The 14,676-nt window shown below is 31.5% G+C and overlaps 1 protein-coding gene across 2 annotated transcripts; it reads right to left on the bottom strand.

Moving 5' to 3' along the window:
• Window positions 1-9,237: 9,237 nt before the first annotated feature.
• Window positions 9,238-14,398, bottom strand: LOC141712451 (beta-1,3-galactosyltransferase 7-like). Of its 2 annotated transcripts, none has more exons than XM_074515396.1 (11): window positions 14,076-14,398; window positions 13,746-13,845; window positions 13,565-13,623; window positions 13,266-13,477; window positions 13,100-13,163; window positions 11,835-11,907; window positions 11,627-11,747; window positions 11,447-11,534; window positions 11,216-11,341; window positions 10,790-10,899; window positions 9,238-9,611 (listed from the first exon to the last, which is right to left on the bottom strand). In XM_074515396.1, the coding sequence occupies exons 1-11, from the start codon at window positions 14,162-14,164 to the stop codon at window positions 9,463-9,465; spliced, it is 1,191 nt and encodes a 396-aa protein (XP_074371497.1). In that variant the 5' UTR covers window positions 14,165-14,398; the 3' UTR covers window positions 9,238-9,462. The 2 variants fall into 2 exon arrangements, with proteins under 2 accessions (XP_074371497.1, XP_074371498.1); XM_074515397.1 differs by having other exon boundaries at window positions 13,266-13,468; window positions 14,076-14,396.
• Window positions 14,399-14,676: the final 278 nt, after the last annotated feature.

The following is a 14,676-nucleotide window of genomic DNA, read 5'->3' as shown; positions in this document are numbered from 1 at the left end:
GTATTTGGTGAGAATGTTATCGTTGACTTACTAAAATTTACCACCTGTCCCGATATTGCCTCATATCTACTTAAGATCCGCTTCATAACTTCAGTTTCCGACATTGTAGCACGGAAAAAGAGGTAGCAATTATCGGCGAACAATAAATGTGAGATAGTTGGTGCTCCTTTCGCCACCCTACAACCATGAATTAGTCCAGCGTCTTCATTCCTGCGAAGTATAGAGCTAAGTCCTTCTGCACATAATATATAAATGTAAGGCGATATCGGATCACCTTGGCGTAATCCACGCTGCGGAATGACATTTTCAAATTCTTCACCATTGTGCAGAAAGCTATAAGACACTGTTGTAAGAAACTTCATAATTCTGCTTATCCAAATCTCATGAAAACCAAACTTCACCATCATATTATATATAAAGTCCCATTCTAGTTTATCATATGCTTTGGATATATCAATCTTTAAACCTGCTAACCCAACATTCCCCTGCGTTCGTCTCCTCATATAATGATTAACTTCAAAAGCTAATAAAGCATTATCGGTTAACAGTCTGCCCTCTATGAATGCGCTTTGCTTGTCTGATATGATACCTCCGAGACACCATTTCAACCTATTTGATAGCACTTTCGACAAAATCCTCACCAAGATATTGCATAACGAGATTGGTCGCAGGTCTGTCATCCTCTGCGGTACTCTAACTTTCGGGATCAGAAAAATCACTGCTCGATTAATTTAACTAGGTATGTCCCCTGTCCTCATAAACTGCTGACAGAACTGAGTAACATCTTTCTCCACCACACTCCAGAAAATTTGAAAGAAGGAAGGATTGAATCCATCTGGCTCCGGTGACTTATCTGGGTACATAGAAAAAACGACCTTTTTTACCTCCTCCGTTGTAATATCTGAAATTAATTCCAGTTTTTCGTTTTCAGACACTTGTATCCCATGCTCCCTTGGGGATAATTTTCCATCCAAAGATGATGCCTTGAATAGCTCGGAGAAATAATTTTCAACCACTCATTGGATCTCTGCAGTTGTCTCTTTCCATTCCCCATCTTCACTCTTGATTCGTTTTAAAGAATTCCTCTTTTTCCGAGTTGAAGCATGTTTGTGGAAAAATCGTGTATTTTGGTCCCCGTCACGCAACCACAATTGTTTAGCCCTTTGTTTCCACTATATTTCTTTTTTTTCCAGTAAACTCAAAATTCCCACCTTACAACATTATACATCTGAACACCATGGCCATCTCGTCGACTTCTCAGCTTTCTTAGCCGAGTCCTGCAATTCATAAGCTTCGATTTATATTCCTTACTAAGCCCTCCCCCCATTCTTGCAGCTTCAGGGCACATAACTTAATTTTTTCCAGCAATGTTTTATTCCCCTCACACTCCCATCCAGTTCTTAACTATCTCGCGGCATTCCTTCTCTCTTAACCACATATTTTCAAACTGAAAACGATAGTTCTTTTGGCACGTATACCTGTTTATTTAGTTTCAAATATAGAGGAAGGTGATCCGATATAGTTACCTCAATAACATGAACCTCTGCCTCCGGAAATAACTCTCTCCAATTCTTATTAGCCATTCCACGATCAAGTCGCTTCTGCACCCAATTTGATTTTTCCCCTCGCCTTCTCCCATGTATATTTCTCCCCCACGAAACCTAAATCCAACAATCCATATTCTTGGACTGTTTCTACAAACCCCTGCATAAGTCTTCTAGGATGCTCCCTGCCTCCTCTTTTTCATCATCAAACATCAAATCATTGAAGTCCCCAATTATGCACCATGGGAGACTCGATTTTGTAGCTAATTCTCTTAGTAAATTCCAGGATTCCCGTCTCCTACAACGTTCAGGACACCCATAGAATCCAGTGTACCTCCATCTCCCCATCTGTTCGTTTTTAACCTCAAAATCAACATAATGTCTGCTTCCATCTTTTATAGTACATCCCCCTGGATTTTTCCACAATAATGCCAATCCTCCACTTATGCCCATGTGCATCAATACTCCAACATTCTGCAAAGTTCAAACTCTTACATAGCTGCTCAATTTTATTTGTTCTAGTTAACGTTTCAGATAAAAAAATAATACTAGGTTATTATTTGTTGGGTAATTTCTTTGAGGAAACGAATTGTACGTGGATTACCCAGTCCACGACAATTCCAAGCTAATAAACTCATTGTCCTAGGCGGGCCTGATCTACAGGTCCCGCCTCTATCAAGTTTTTTGGCCCATTTTTTAGAGGCCCATCTGTTATATTTGCTAGCCCATCAACCTCCACATTATTCTCATTCTCTATTCAGTTTTCTTTTTGCATCTATCACCAATGTTTCTTTTTCAAAATTCCCCCCCCCATATCAATTTCCTCCGTTAATGTAGCAGCCTTATCTTTTATTTTGTTCCTGTGATCTCGCTGAATTAGGAAAATCCCACCTACTTCTCCTGATTTTTCGCGTATGACTCCATCAGTTTCCATGAAGTTCTCTTCTACCGTATCTCCTTCATACACGGTGGCCGGAAAATTCATATTTGCAGTATTTGATTTCCAAGCTTGAGTGGCATTACCCATATTCCTCAACCAACGTGCACCCTGATTTTGAGTTCTTACATTTTTAGCTGGTGCCCTCAACCAAGCTCCATAAGCCCTCTCAATATCCTTCTCAGGATTCACATAAGTTACATATGTTTCTCAGTAAGAAATTTTCCAATCAATACATATGTTTTCTTAACTTGATGGACGTCTACTTCTCCAATTACGACACCTCCCTCCTCCTCCTCATCCAATGTCAGTCGTGAATATAACTCATTTAGATTCATTGATGATGTTGCCATAATATTCAAATGGAACAGGATAAAACAAAAGCTTTAGATATATGATGATGTTTACAATGTATAATGATACTTATAATAATAATAATAACCTTGTCATTTGACAAGACAGAGAAAACTTGCAAATATGCAAGACAAACATTTACATAAAAGATAACTTTGAATCAAAAGACTGATGTGCCTAATCTTAATTGTATATTCAAATGTAATATATGGCTTGTGCGGAGTCGTGTGAGCCTTAAATTTACTTGACTTAATTACATTTACATTAGTAACTTTTTATGTATTTGTAAACCGTGTACAAAGATTTTGCAGTACGTCGTTCTCAGTTATCTAATAAATTCACTCACAAGTTCTGGGTTCATCTAATTCCTTGAAATATTATTATTTTACAAATTATTTCTACATATTTTTTTATTTTTTCATCCCCTCTTAACTACTAATATTCGTCTCTGCTGAAATTCTCTCAAAAGTTTGGGAAGGTTAAAACACTTCTAAATATATTTCAGCAAAGTAAAGCAAATACAACTCCAAATTTTAAGTACCGTAAAAAAAGCTTTGAAAATGAAAAATAAAAATTGTTTACCATCAGATATATTAAATATTAAACTTGCAATTGAGAAATTATTTAAATCAATGGTGGGATTAGTGTTCTATAAAAGATTTTCTATATATTTTTAATAGTACTTTTATAAATACCAATTTTTTATTCTGAAATTTATAGATTTACCCTTATATATATAGAGTTTTACTCCAATACAAACTAAATTAAAATACAAACTACCAATACAAAATAAATTAAAATACAAAATACAAATCGCACCACACTCTATTTAAATATACCCTCTGACACATAACTTCACCTAATTTCCTTCATTTTTAATTGAATATTTCCCGTCAATTGGTGATCTCTTTTTAAATTCTAACTTTACTATATTTTTCTATATACTCCAACAATAAGTATAAATACCATATTTAAGATATTTTGACGATAAATCACTAATTATGCATCACTAAAATGCACTGATTGCTGAATAGTACTGATTTTAGTTTAGTGATTCGATTAAGCTTAAATACTGATTTGTCGTCAAAATATAACAAATATGCTATGCATATCGATAAGTGGGAGATGGAGAAAAATACGGTGAAGTTATTTTTTTGAAAAAATTAACCGACTAATGGGAAAAGTCAAATTAAAAACGTAGGAAAAAATATATACATGAATACAAAGCACATGGAGAAGATAGAAAGAGATTAAATATTTGGCTGTTATTAGTTTATAGTTTTTATTCAAATATTGGTCTATATTTGAGTATTTGTCTATATATATAATCAAATTGAAACCAATTTTAAAATAGAATCTGGAAACCAATAACAACCACGTATTTAACCCTTTATCTCTCTTTCATGTGCATTATGTATTTATATATATTATATGACTACTCTAATAGAAACCAATTTAGAATATATACTAGAAATCAAATAATTATTTTTAAAATTAATTCGAAATATAACACATATGGTATGCAAATCGATCGTTAAGAGGTGAATAAAAATACAGTGAAATCGGATTTAAAAAAAACTTACGGTTTGACGGGAAAAATTAAATTAAAAATGGAGGGGAAAAAGCTGAAATTGGGTGTGGGAGGGTGGGTAGGGTGATTTAGGGAGTATCATTAGATTAGATAGATCTAATGACTTACATTGATTCCTAATTTTTATTTTTAATTTTAGTTTGTATTTGATCATTCTCCTATACACACACAGATAGATATATATATATATATATATATATATATATATATATATATAGGGTTTTGGTCCACAACCTCGGTGGTTGTAGTAACCACCGGGTGCCCCACGTTGTTTCATTGCAGCAGATCTCCCGCAATGAGACATTGAGGGAGATATCTACCACAATGAAATAATGCGGCAGAATTACTGTTTTTATTTAATTTCTAAAATAATAAAAAATCATATTTTAATAAATTAATTTTTTTTCGATAATAACGGAGTTAGAAAATATATTATTAATTTTAACAATCAATTGTTCTATATTTTCTAATTTTATTACTACTTCCCATTTATTATCAATTGTATAATGAGTTAAAAATAAATTAGATATATAATCGGAAAAATAATTAAAATATTAGCTTTAATGAAAAAAAATAAAAACCCTAAGATAGTAACTAAAATGTATGAATGTAGTATCGCAAGTATGACTGTTTATTGATCGAAAGGTGTCGTCTTCTCTAAAACTTTTTTGAGTAAATTCTAATCAAACTATTTTAATTTATATTTTAAATATGTTAAAATTATGTATAATTATATATTTGTACTCCTTAATGAAGTTATGATGAATTAAATATTTTTTTATAAACAATTTTTAATTTTAAAAAATAAATGAGGACAAAATAATAATAAAAATCCCTCCCACAATGCGTCATTGCGGGAGTTGTTTAGCCCAACCCCAACATATATAAAATATTGCGGCGGGTGGTTAAAGAGCCACCTACAACAATATTTCATTGCACTAGCCGCAATGAAACAATGTTGCAGGTAGCAGAAAGTATTTTTTTTATTTGTTAAGAAAAAATGTTTAGCATTCCAGGGGCTGATTTGTTTTATATTTTTTTATAGCTAACGAAAAATTGATAAAATTTCATTTTTTTTCCACATTTTCAATTTTTAGCATTATATTCGTTTACTATAAATTAAAAATTGATAAATTAAATTGGGCAAGTACAAGAAAAAAAAAACATAAAACTCACAATATTAAAAAAACATAAAACTCACAATATTCCATTATAATAAAAATTCGAAAATACTATTTCGACAAATAATTAAAAAATATTTTTTCACTCAAAATTTTTAAGTTCAATATTAAATTTAAATATTTTAGTTTAAAATATTAATTCAAAAATATCAAAATATAAGTTCGAAAAAAATTTAAAATTTGATTTTTAACAAAAAAAAATAAATTAGAAAAAATAAACGGGTAAAAACCGTTACATTTAAAACAGCGTCCTGCAGCAATGTTTCATTGCACTAGCCGCAATTAAACAATGTTGTAGGTGACAAATGATATTTTTTTTATTTGTTACGAAAAAATGTTTAGCATTCCGGGGACGGAGTTGTTTTATATTTTTTTATAACTAACGAAAAATCGATAAAATTTCATTTTTTTTAGTTTTCCACATTTTCAATTTTTAGCATTATATTCGTTTACTATAAATTAAAAATTGATAAATTAAATTGGACAAGTACAAGAAAAATTAAAAAAAAAATAAAAAACTCACAATATTAAAAAAAACATAAAACTCACAATATTCCGTTATAATAAAAATTCGAAAATACTATTTCGAACAAATAATTAAAAAATACTTTTTCACTAAAAAAAATTAAATTCAATATTAAATTTAAATATTTTAGTTTAAAATATCAACTAAAAAATATCAAAATATAAGTTCGAAAAAATATTTAAAAATTCATTTTTAACAAAAAAATAAATTAGAAAAAACAAAGCGGACAAGAACCGTTACATTTAAAACAACGTCCTCCAGCAATGATTCATTGCACTAACCACAATGAAAGTGCAATGAAACAATGCTGTAGGTGGCTGAATGATATTTTTTTTATTTGTTACGAAAAAATGTTTAGCATTCCGGGGACTGAGTTGTTTTATATTTTTTTTATAACTAACGAAAAATCAATAAAATTTCATTTTTTTAGTTTTCCACATTTTCAATTTTTAGCATTATATTCGTTTATTATAAATTAAAAATAGATAAATTAAATTGGACAAGTACAAGAAAAATAAAAAAAAATAAAAAAACTCACAATATTAAAAAACATAAAACTCACAATATTCCGTTATAATAAAAATTCGAAAATACTATTTCAAACAAATAATTAAAAAATACTTTTCCCTAAAAAAATTTAAATTCAATATTAAATTTAAATATTTTAGTTTAAAATATCAATTCAAAAATATCAAAATATAAGTTCGAAAAAATATTTAAAAATTCATTTTTAACAAAAAAATAAATTAGAAAAAATAAAGCGGACAAGAACCGTTATATTTAAAATAACGTCCTCCAGCAATGTTTCATTGCACTAGCCGCAATGAAATAATGTTGTAGGTGGCATAATGTATTTTTTTTATTTGTTACGAAAAAATGTTTAGCATTCCGGGGGCTGAGTTGTTTTATATTTTTTCAGAACTAACGAAAAATCGATAAAATTTCATTTTTTTTAGTTTTCCACATTTTCAAATTTTAGCATTATATTCGTTTACTATAAATTAAAAATTAATAAATTAAATTGGATAAGTACAAGAAAAATAAAAAAAGACAAAAAACTCACAATATTAAAAAAAACATAAAACTCACAATATTCCGTTATAATAAAAATTCGAAAATACTACTTCGAACAAATAATTAAAAAATACCTTTTCACTCAAATATTTTAAATTCAATATTAAATTTAAATATTTTAGTTTAAATATTAATCCAAAAATATTAAAATATAAGTTCGAAAAAATATTTAAAAATTCATTTTTAACAAAAAAATAAATTAGAAAAAATAATGCAGGCAAAGAGTGTCCTCGAGCAATGTTTCATTGCACTAGCTGCAATGAAACAATGCTGTAGGGGCTGCCGCATTGGTTGCTACAATCACCTGTGCGCATTGGTTGCTAGAATCACTTGTGACTGTGGAAGGTATATATTTATATATATTTCACCCTTCATTTTTAATTTGATTTTACCGTTAATCGATTAACTTTTTTTAAAATATAACTTCACCCGTATTTTTCTCTATCTCACACTCATCAATTTGCATAGTATATTTGTTATATTACGACGATCAACCAGTATTTAAACTTATTTGAATCACTAAGTTAAATCGGTACTATTTCCGAAACCAATATATTTTAGTGAATTGTGTAGGCAAAAATAGTGATTTATCGTCGAAATATATCACATATGGTATTCATACTATGGTATTCATACTGATTGTTGGAGGATGTATAAAAATACGGTAAAGTTAGATTTTAAAAATAGTTCACCAATTGACAGGAAAATTTCAATTAAAAATAGAGGGAATTAAGTGGAGTTGTGTACGAGGGAGTGCATTTAAATTGGTTGTCATGAAATTTTTAGTTTCTATTCTAATTTGGTTTCTATTTAAGTATGTCTTTATATATATATAGATAGAGAGAGAGTCTTACTCTAATAAAAATTAAATTAAAATACAAACTACAAAATGCATCACATCGTATTTAAGTATACCTTCCGGACAACTCCACCCAATTTCCCCTATTTTTAATTGAATTTTCTCGTCAATTGGTGAAATCTTTTTAAAATCTAACTTCACTATATTTTTATACATCTTCCAACAATTAGTATGAATATCATATTTGATATATTTCGCCGATAAATCACTAATTAAGTCTACGAGAATTACTAAAATGTGTTGGTACATAAAATAGTATTGATTTCAGCTTAGTGATTTGAGTAAGTTTAAATATTGATTTGTTGTCAAAATATAACAAATATGCTATACAAATTGATGAGTGGGAGGTGGAGAAAAATACGGTGAAATTATTTAATAAAAGAAGTTAACCGAATAACGAGAAAAGTGAAATTAAAAATGAGAGGGAAAATGTTTGGAATTTATATTTTAATATTGATTTGTAACTGAGTACATGTATAGGAAAAGCCGAGATCATCCTCATGATTCTCTTAGTATCAAATCTAAAGATTTTTTTTAGTAAGTACATCAGATTTCAAATATTTGTCCCTTTTATGTTGAAGGAATTTAAATTATATGTTGAAGAAAAAAAATAAAGAATGTCCATGCAATTGCAAACGAAGGGACGGTGTGGCTCATGTAAAACTCATCGACTGTTTAGTGCTTACATATAACTTTGATTACCTAGCATTTTCACAGAACCTTCGTAGATAGCCTTGGCCAAGAGACTGCGTAAAGAAGAAATACAATCACATCCATTCCTCCCCACCAAGAGTAGACTGAGTACTCACAAAACCAAGTCTTGATCCTGGCATATGTCACCTGACAACCAATAGCTCTAGAGTTTACTAGGGATGGCATGGCAATGGATCAGTTTGGTTCGGGTTTGAAGTCCCCAAAAACTTGTTTATACACCGAAAGTATTCCTAGAGCAACAAGTTGTTTTATGAACACTGGCTTTCAGGTAAATTTAACTTGGATCATAGCAAAGATCCAACCTCAGTATCACCATAATTCAGTCTCATTGCGAAGAGCATTTGTATACTATTAGAAAGGTGAAAAAGAAATGTCCTTTATTTTATTTTTTTTGCAACAAGGATGTGCCTATATTCTCATTCCAACTTGTATACATCAACAGAAAAAAGAACAAGTTAAAAACCAAGAAAAGAAACAAAAATTTAAATTTCTGCCGACTCAAAATCTTAATGTTGCCATAACAACTACCTTCTATTTGGTTCAACATTTTACATACAATTTATACAACTCTTCCCCCAGTTTTGGCATGATGCTTTCATTATAGTAGATCTCCACATCATGGGCTGGTACCTAAATCAGGACAATTTTTTGTGTGCAAAACATCAACAGTTTCAGAAAGAATTTACAGCAGTGCATTCCATAGAGCTTCATCCCCTTCACCACACCTTTCGTGAACAAATTTTAGCTTCTCCACAGATTTGCAAATTCCACTGCAACTCCAGTCAAATGATGCCACACATACATTACCTGCCTGAGCTTTCCACTCGCAATCTGACATGCCACAGTTAATAGATATAAATGGAAACTAAAACTATTATTAAGTAAATAACATGTGCATGCTCAGGAAAAAATGGCTTAATGATCTTTTAAGCCCGAAGGTTTGCACAAATATACCATCTGCCCATGTGTTTCAAAAAAAATCTTTTTTGCCCCTGGAGTACTGAAAACGTACTTTTTTACCCTTGGACCAGGAAAAAAACCCGACTTACGGGAAAAACCTGGTAAAAATCAGACGGTTCAAGGGCAAAAAGATACGTATTCAGTACTTCAGGGTCAAAAGAAACTTTCTGAACCACAGGGTCAGATAGATATATTTGTGTAAACCTTAGGCTTAAAATGTCATTAAGCCTGGAAAAATTTGAAGTTGTAAATTAAAAATAAGCATCATGACCGAGTCTAGGACATCAAGATAGATAGGATTCCAAGTATTTTATTAGTAAGTAACTTATCTCTTTCATCAAATGTATAAGCATTATCTAAACCAGATGATAATCAAGTAGCATTGCAAGAAGTAACCAAAATGATGATAAAGCTTTAGGAAGACCGTTATTGACTTGTCATCTAACCATCAGCCATTTAGCTTTAGGCCAAACATTTTAACAGGAGTGACATCACTATTTAATATATTTCTCTGTCAACAATCATCAATTCATTTTTTTGCAAGTCATATAGAACAAACTGGCATTTCATGGACAATTAACTGCAGCGACCAAAATCACCCCTTCTGCTTTTTTGATTAGAAGAAACAATTTAAAGAAAGGGAACAGGTGCAAAATTTACTTTTTTTTGTTCATGTAGAATAAAATGGAAGCCGTGTCCACTGTCCAGCATTCAAACTCGAGACCACTGGGCAAAAAGAACTCCAACATCATAACAAGTTAGCAACTCTCCTAAAATTTTGAGGTGCAAGGAGGATGATAATATGTATATCATGTTTCATGTTTATAAGTTTTAACACCATTAGATTTATAGTAAGATCACTTTAATGCAGCCCATTCATTAAAATATCCTTGACAAGAGCTTGTTTAATCTATAAGTGAAAATTGCCAAGTCAATAGCCGGTTCTCAATAAAGAGTTTAGACTAATTATAATCATAAGTCTCATTAAGAGACTCGAGAAATAATTTACCAATATGACCTACTGAAATTTATGTATAAAGAATTAATACCTGGTGGAGTTCCGCAACACATATTCCGGTCATCAATATGCTCAACTTCAAGACCGATAAACCATGACCCAAGAGACACATCTTCATTAGCATATTTGTGCAATATAGGCCTGCAACGAAAATTAGACCTCCGCCAGTAAAAGAGCATACAAGAAAACAGAGTATCTTGTTCCATTGTATGGGAAAAGATCAAATTAGTGCTACACTCTTATAGAGCACAACACTTTCGACATACATAAATCCAGATTTTAGTATTAAAAATTTGAAGATAGCACAAAAAAACGTACAATTTTCAAATAACAAGACTGAAGATGGTTAACACATCATGTATGTAACAGCTTGTTTATTGCATGTGTTAAAAAAGAATTTACAACCATGCAATAAGATAAATTAAACTAGGCTTAACCAACAACAAATATGCCTTACTGGTTGATTGATATGTATGTAGCCAAATCCTTTGAGATAGCATAGATCTGGCCGGTCGCATGCCTGAAGTATTTGTTTCCATCTTCTCCAAACTTCCAGTATTCTGGCTCGTGGTACTTCACATTCCTAATTAACATAAAAAATTATTACTATGTAAACGGAAGGTAATAATATATAACAAAATTCCAACTAGAAGAAAAGCGTTATCGCTGTCAAAATTCTAAAAATTACTTTTGAGCAAGAACCGGTCCAGATTTCATACAGCCTATGTATACTCTAGGTTTTGACCTATGCCGGGCAAGAGTTGCAGCAAAAACACCTACAGGTAGAACATGTATAACAAATATAAGTTGGAAAATATTGATTAAATCTTTAAAAAAGAGACGCAATTTAAAAGAAAGGCAGTTGTACCCAGATTGACATGGACATCATCGTCAACCTTGACATAAAAGTCAGCATCCCATTTTGCAACAGCAGTGGAGAAGAATATTTTCGTTTTCGCAGATAATTCATGATATCCTTCAACATGCTCCTACAAGTTGCAATATCTCCCGTAAGATGTACAGTTTAAGATTAAAACAATTTAGAAGAACAGATCATGGTGTGCATGCTTTATTACCAGCCTGAGAAAGTCCTTGTGCTGAGATTCTTCAGAATCAATAGCTCTATCTAAGATGCTGTTTGACGTTGCACTAAATAAATGGATGAAGTTGGCAGTCAAATTATATTGCTCTATAAAATAAACTAACTTCATAATGAATAACGTTTAGAGAGGTATGAGGCAAAAGAAACATATAAAAGCAGCGAGTATACAAAGTTATCATCCTATTTTTTTGGTTACTATTTAAATCATAAGAAATGAACTAAAAAAATCTAATTGCCAGAAATGAGGAATTGAGAAACTCTGATGCGCATAGCTTTGCTCTGATGGGTGTTCCCGGCCAACCTTATGTTTCATTAAGCAAATCAATAACATGCAATCAATTCTGTGCTAAGCTACCAAGTTAGGGATAAGCGTAAAATAACATGCACACAAACATGGCATAATTACGTAATCCTCCAAGAACCTACGTCCACCCCCCCCAACCAAAAGACAAAACACACCCACTAGTCATCTGCATTCTGCAAATCGTGTAATTCAGTATAATTTACATTTCCGTCCAAATTTGAAAGATACTAGAAAATACAACAGGGCTCATTTTGAGGTAGATAGTAAGTCAAAAAAGAATAGTTTAATTGATATTTTAGTAGTTTGCGGTTAGCTCACTTCTTAAATAGGCAAGTAATCAGCTGGTCTTAACTTAAGTAAAACTGCACGTGCTTCATGGAATACAAAGAACAATTGTTGTCGTCTCGATTTATAAGTTGGTGTTCTTGACAAGATTTATGATTTCAAAAGGTCAATGTCAAAGTATCAACATGAATTTCGATTCAAAGTTGACGGCACTTTTAAGCTCTTCAGGTCAAATATTGGCATTTTTATGGATATAGAATCTATTTTAGCTACATGTCAATAATCGAACTAGAAAGGTGCTTCATTATTGGGTATGGTCTTGGTCTTGTGTGACCTACTTCTAGAATAAGGGGAATCAATACAGTGAGAACCGACTAATCAATTATTCGCGCCCAAAGGGATATTAAATATTTAAGGTATTACGTATGACAATTGACAACTGTAACCTCAAAATCTAAAAGACAATAACTGCCGCCTTATATTACTTCAAGTAGAAACTGCAAGCCCTCATACGAGCTATGAGTATTTGTCTTCGAAATTCTAGATCCTTTGATTTTTCAGTCAGAAAGAAATATTAAGAAAAATACTGAGGGTTCAATTGTCTTTAAAAATCCCACATAGTTTTATAAATAAAAGCATAAGTAGTTTACCTATGCCCGATCATGAAGCGGATAATAATTCCCTTCTCCTTCTCCAATTGCACAAGCTTCTCACCTAAGCACAGTAATAAATTTGTCAGTTATTTTATGGAGAAGCGACAAACTTATACTCTAATTATGATCCACAACCAACGTTCCACATAATAGGGTTAGATACCTTGAGGCATCCAAGTCTGTCTAACTGAATCACGCCTCTTTCTGCTACTAAAGGCAGTATTAATTCCAATAACTATAAAAGCCTTTTTCTTTGGCTGTTCCTCATGCAAAGAACTGGAGATTTCGTCTGACTTCACCACCTCTTGGGAACTCCTAGTTGCCGCCAACTCCATTTGAAGCATTGATATCGACTTGTCTAGCGATCTATAATGCCTCCCAAAAATGCACCAACAAGTTAATCACAAATAAGTTTCTCGATTGACAAAAATCAAGTAAACAAATAATTCATCACAAACTCACTCTATCGCATCATGGGTTTTATGTACTTCACCCAATACATCCTTATCTTCTCCTGGTTTCTAACACAACACAGTCAAGATTCATCATTTGCACTTGTTAAAACACAACTCAATTGAAAAATCTAAAACAAATTGCAACATTTTTTTTCAAATGAATATTGTAACAGTTTTATTTCACTCACCTTCTTTTTAGTAGTACAATCCTCAGAAATAACCTGCAATTCTTGGTCCTGTCTTTGCCTTGACATCAGCTGACCATTAGATTCAGGTGGAGCCCACAATCTTCAACCCCAGATCATCAAAAAACACAATTAGACCCCAAAACCAAAGTAAAAGAACACAAGAACTCCATAATGGCAAGCTCAAATTTTATAAAATTAAGCATCTTTCAGCACACAATAGATTAAAGTTTCAATCTTTACATCACAATCACAAACAAATCAAATAAAACAGCAGCCCACAAATCAAGATTTGCATAAAAACATCAAAAGATTAAAACTTTATAGACAAACCTGTTTGTAAAAAGCATTCCAAAGAAGAAGAAAGAAATTGAAAAAATGGGTATCCATTTTGCAGAAACTTTGCCACTACTTCTTTTCATAGTGTTTTTTTTCCCTCTCTTTTGTACTAAAGAAAGAGATACAACTTAAACAAAAGTATACAAACAGAAGTTATATATAGATACAGAGGATTGTGTAAGAGAGAGTTCTTGGTGAATGGATTGGTAACGGAGCTGGAAACAAGAATCCTAGTAGTCTAGTTTCAAAGAATTTTTAATTTTGTTAAATGAAGCGCGTTTATTGTTTTTTTTTTCTCATTTTCTTGTTTTTTTTCTAGTCAAGATTCAAATGTGTTATGTAAATCGGGTGATTTGCAAGTGATATTAATGTAACAGTTTCACACCTCCCAGAAGTAGAAACATTCTCCTGAAATAAATGTGAAATCAGTTCTGGTAACTATTTGCAAGTTAAAAATTGGCGATGCAATAATGGAATGCTGTCAGTTTCATTTTAACAATTGCATCAGAAAATTTGTTAGAAATAGGAATTTAAGAAAAATGTTTAATGATTTCAATAATTTTCTAAAATTTCAAATAAATATTTGTTGATGGAT

The sequence above is a fragment of the Apium graveolens genome, chromosome 3 (assembly GCF_009905375.1).
Source record: "Apium graveolens cultivar Ventura chromosome 3, ASM990537v1, whole genome shotgun sequence".
NCBI lineage: Eukaryota > Viridiplantae > Streptophyta > Magnoliopsida > Apiales > Apiaceae > Apium > Apium graveolens.
Note: the sequence above shows the minus strand (reverse complement) of the source record. Positions and strands in the feature narration are given on the sequence as shown.

Coding starts and splice junctions, on each gene's coding strand:
- LOC141712451 (XM_074515396.1), bottom strand. CDS start 14,164: ATGAAAAGAAGTAGTGGCAAAGTTTCTGCAAAATGGATACCCATTTTT. Junction 13,164..13,265: donor ACAGACTTGGATGCCTCAAG/GTATCTAACCCT, acceptor TACTGTGCTTAG/GTGAGAAGCTTGTGCAATTG. Junction 9,612..10,789: donor GTGTTGCGGAACTCCACCAG/GTATTAATTCTT, acceptor GTGGCATGTCAG/ATTGCGAGTGGAAAGCTCAG.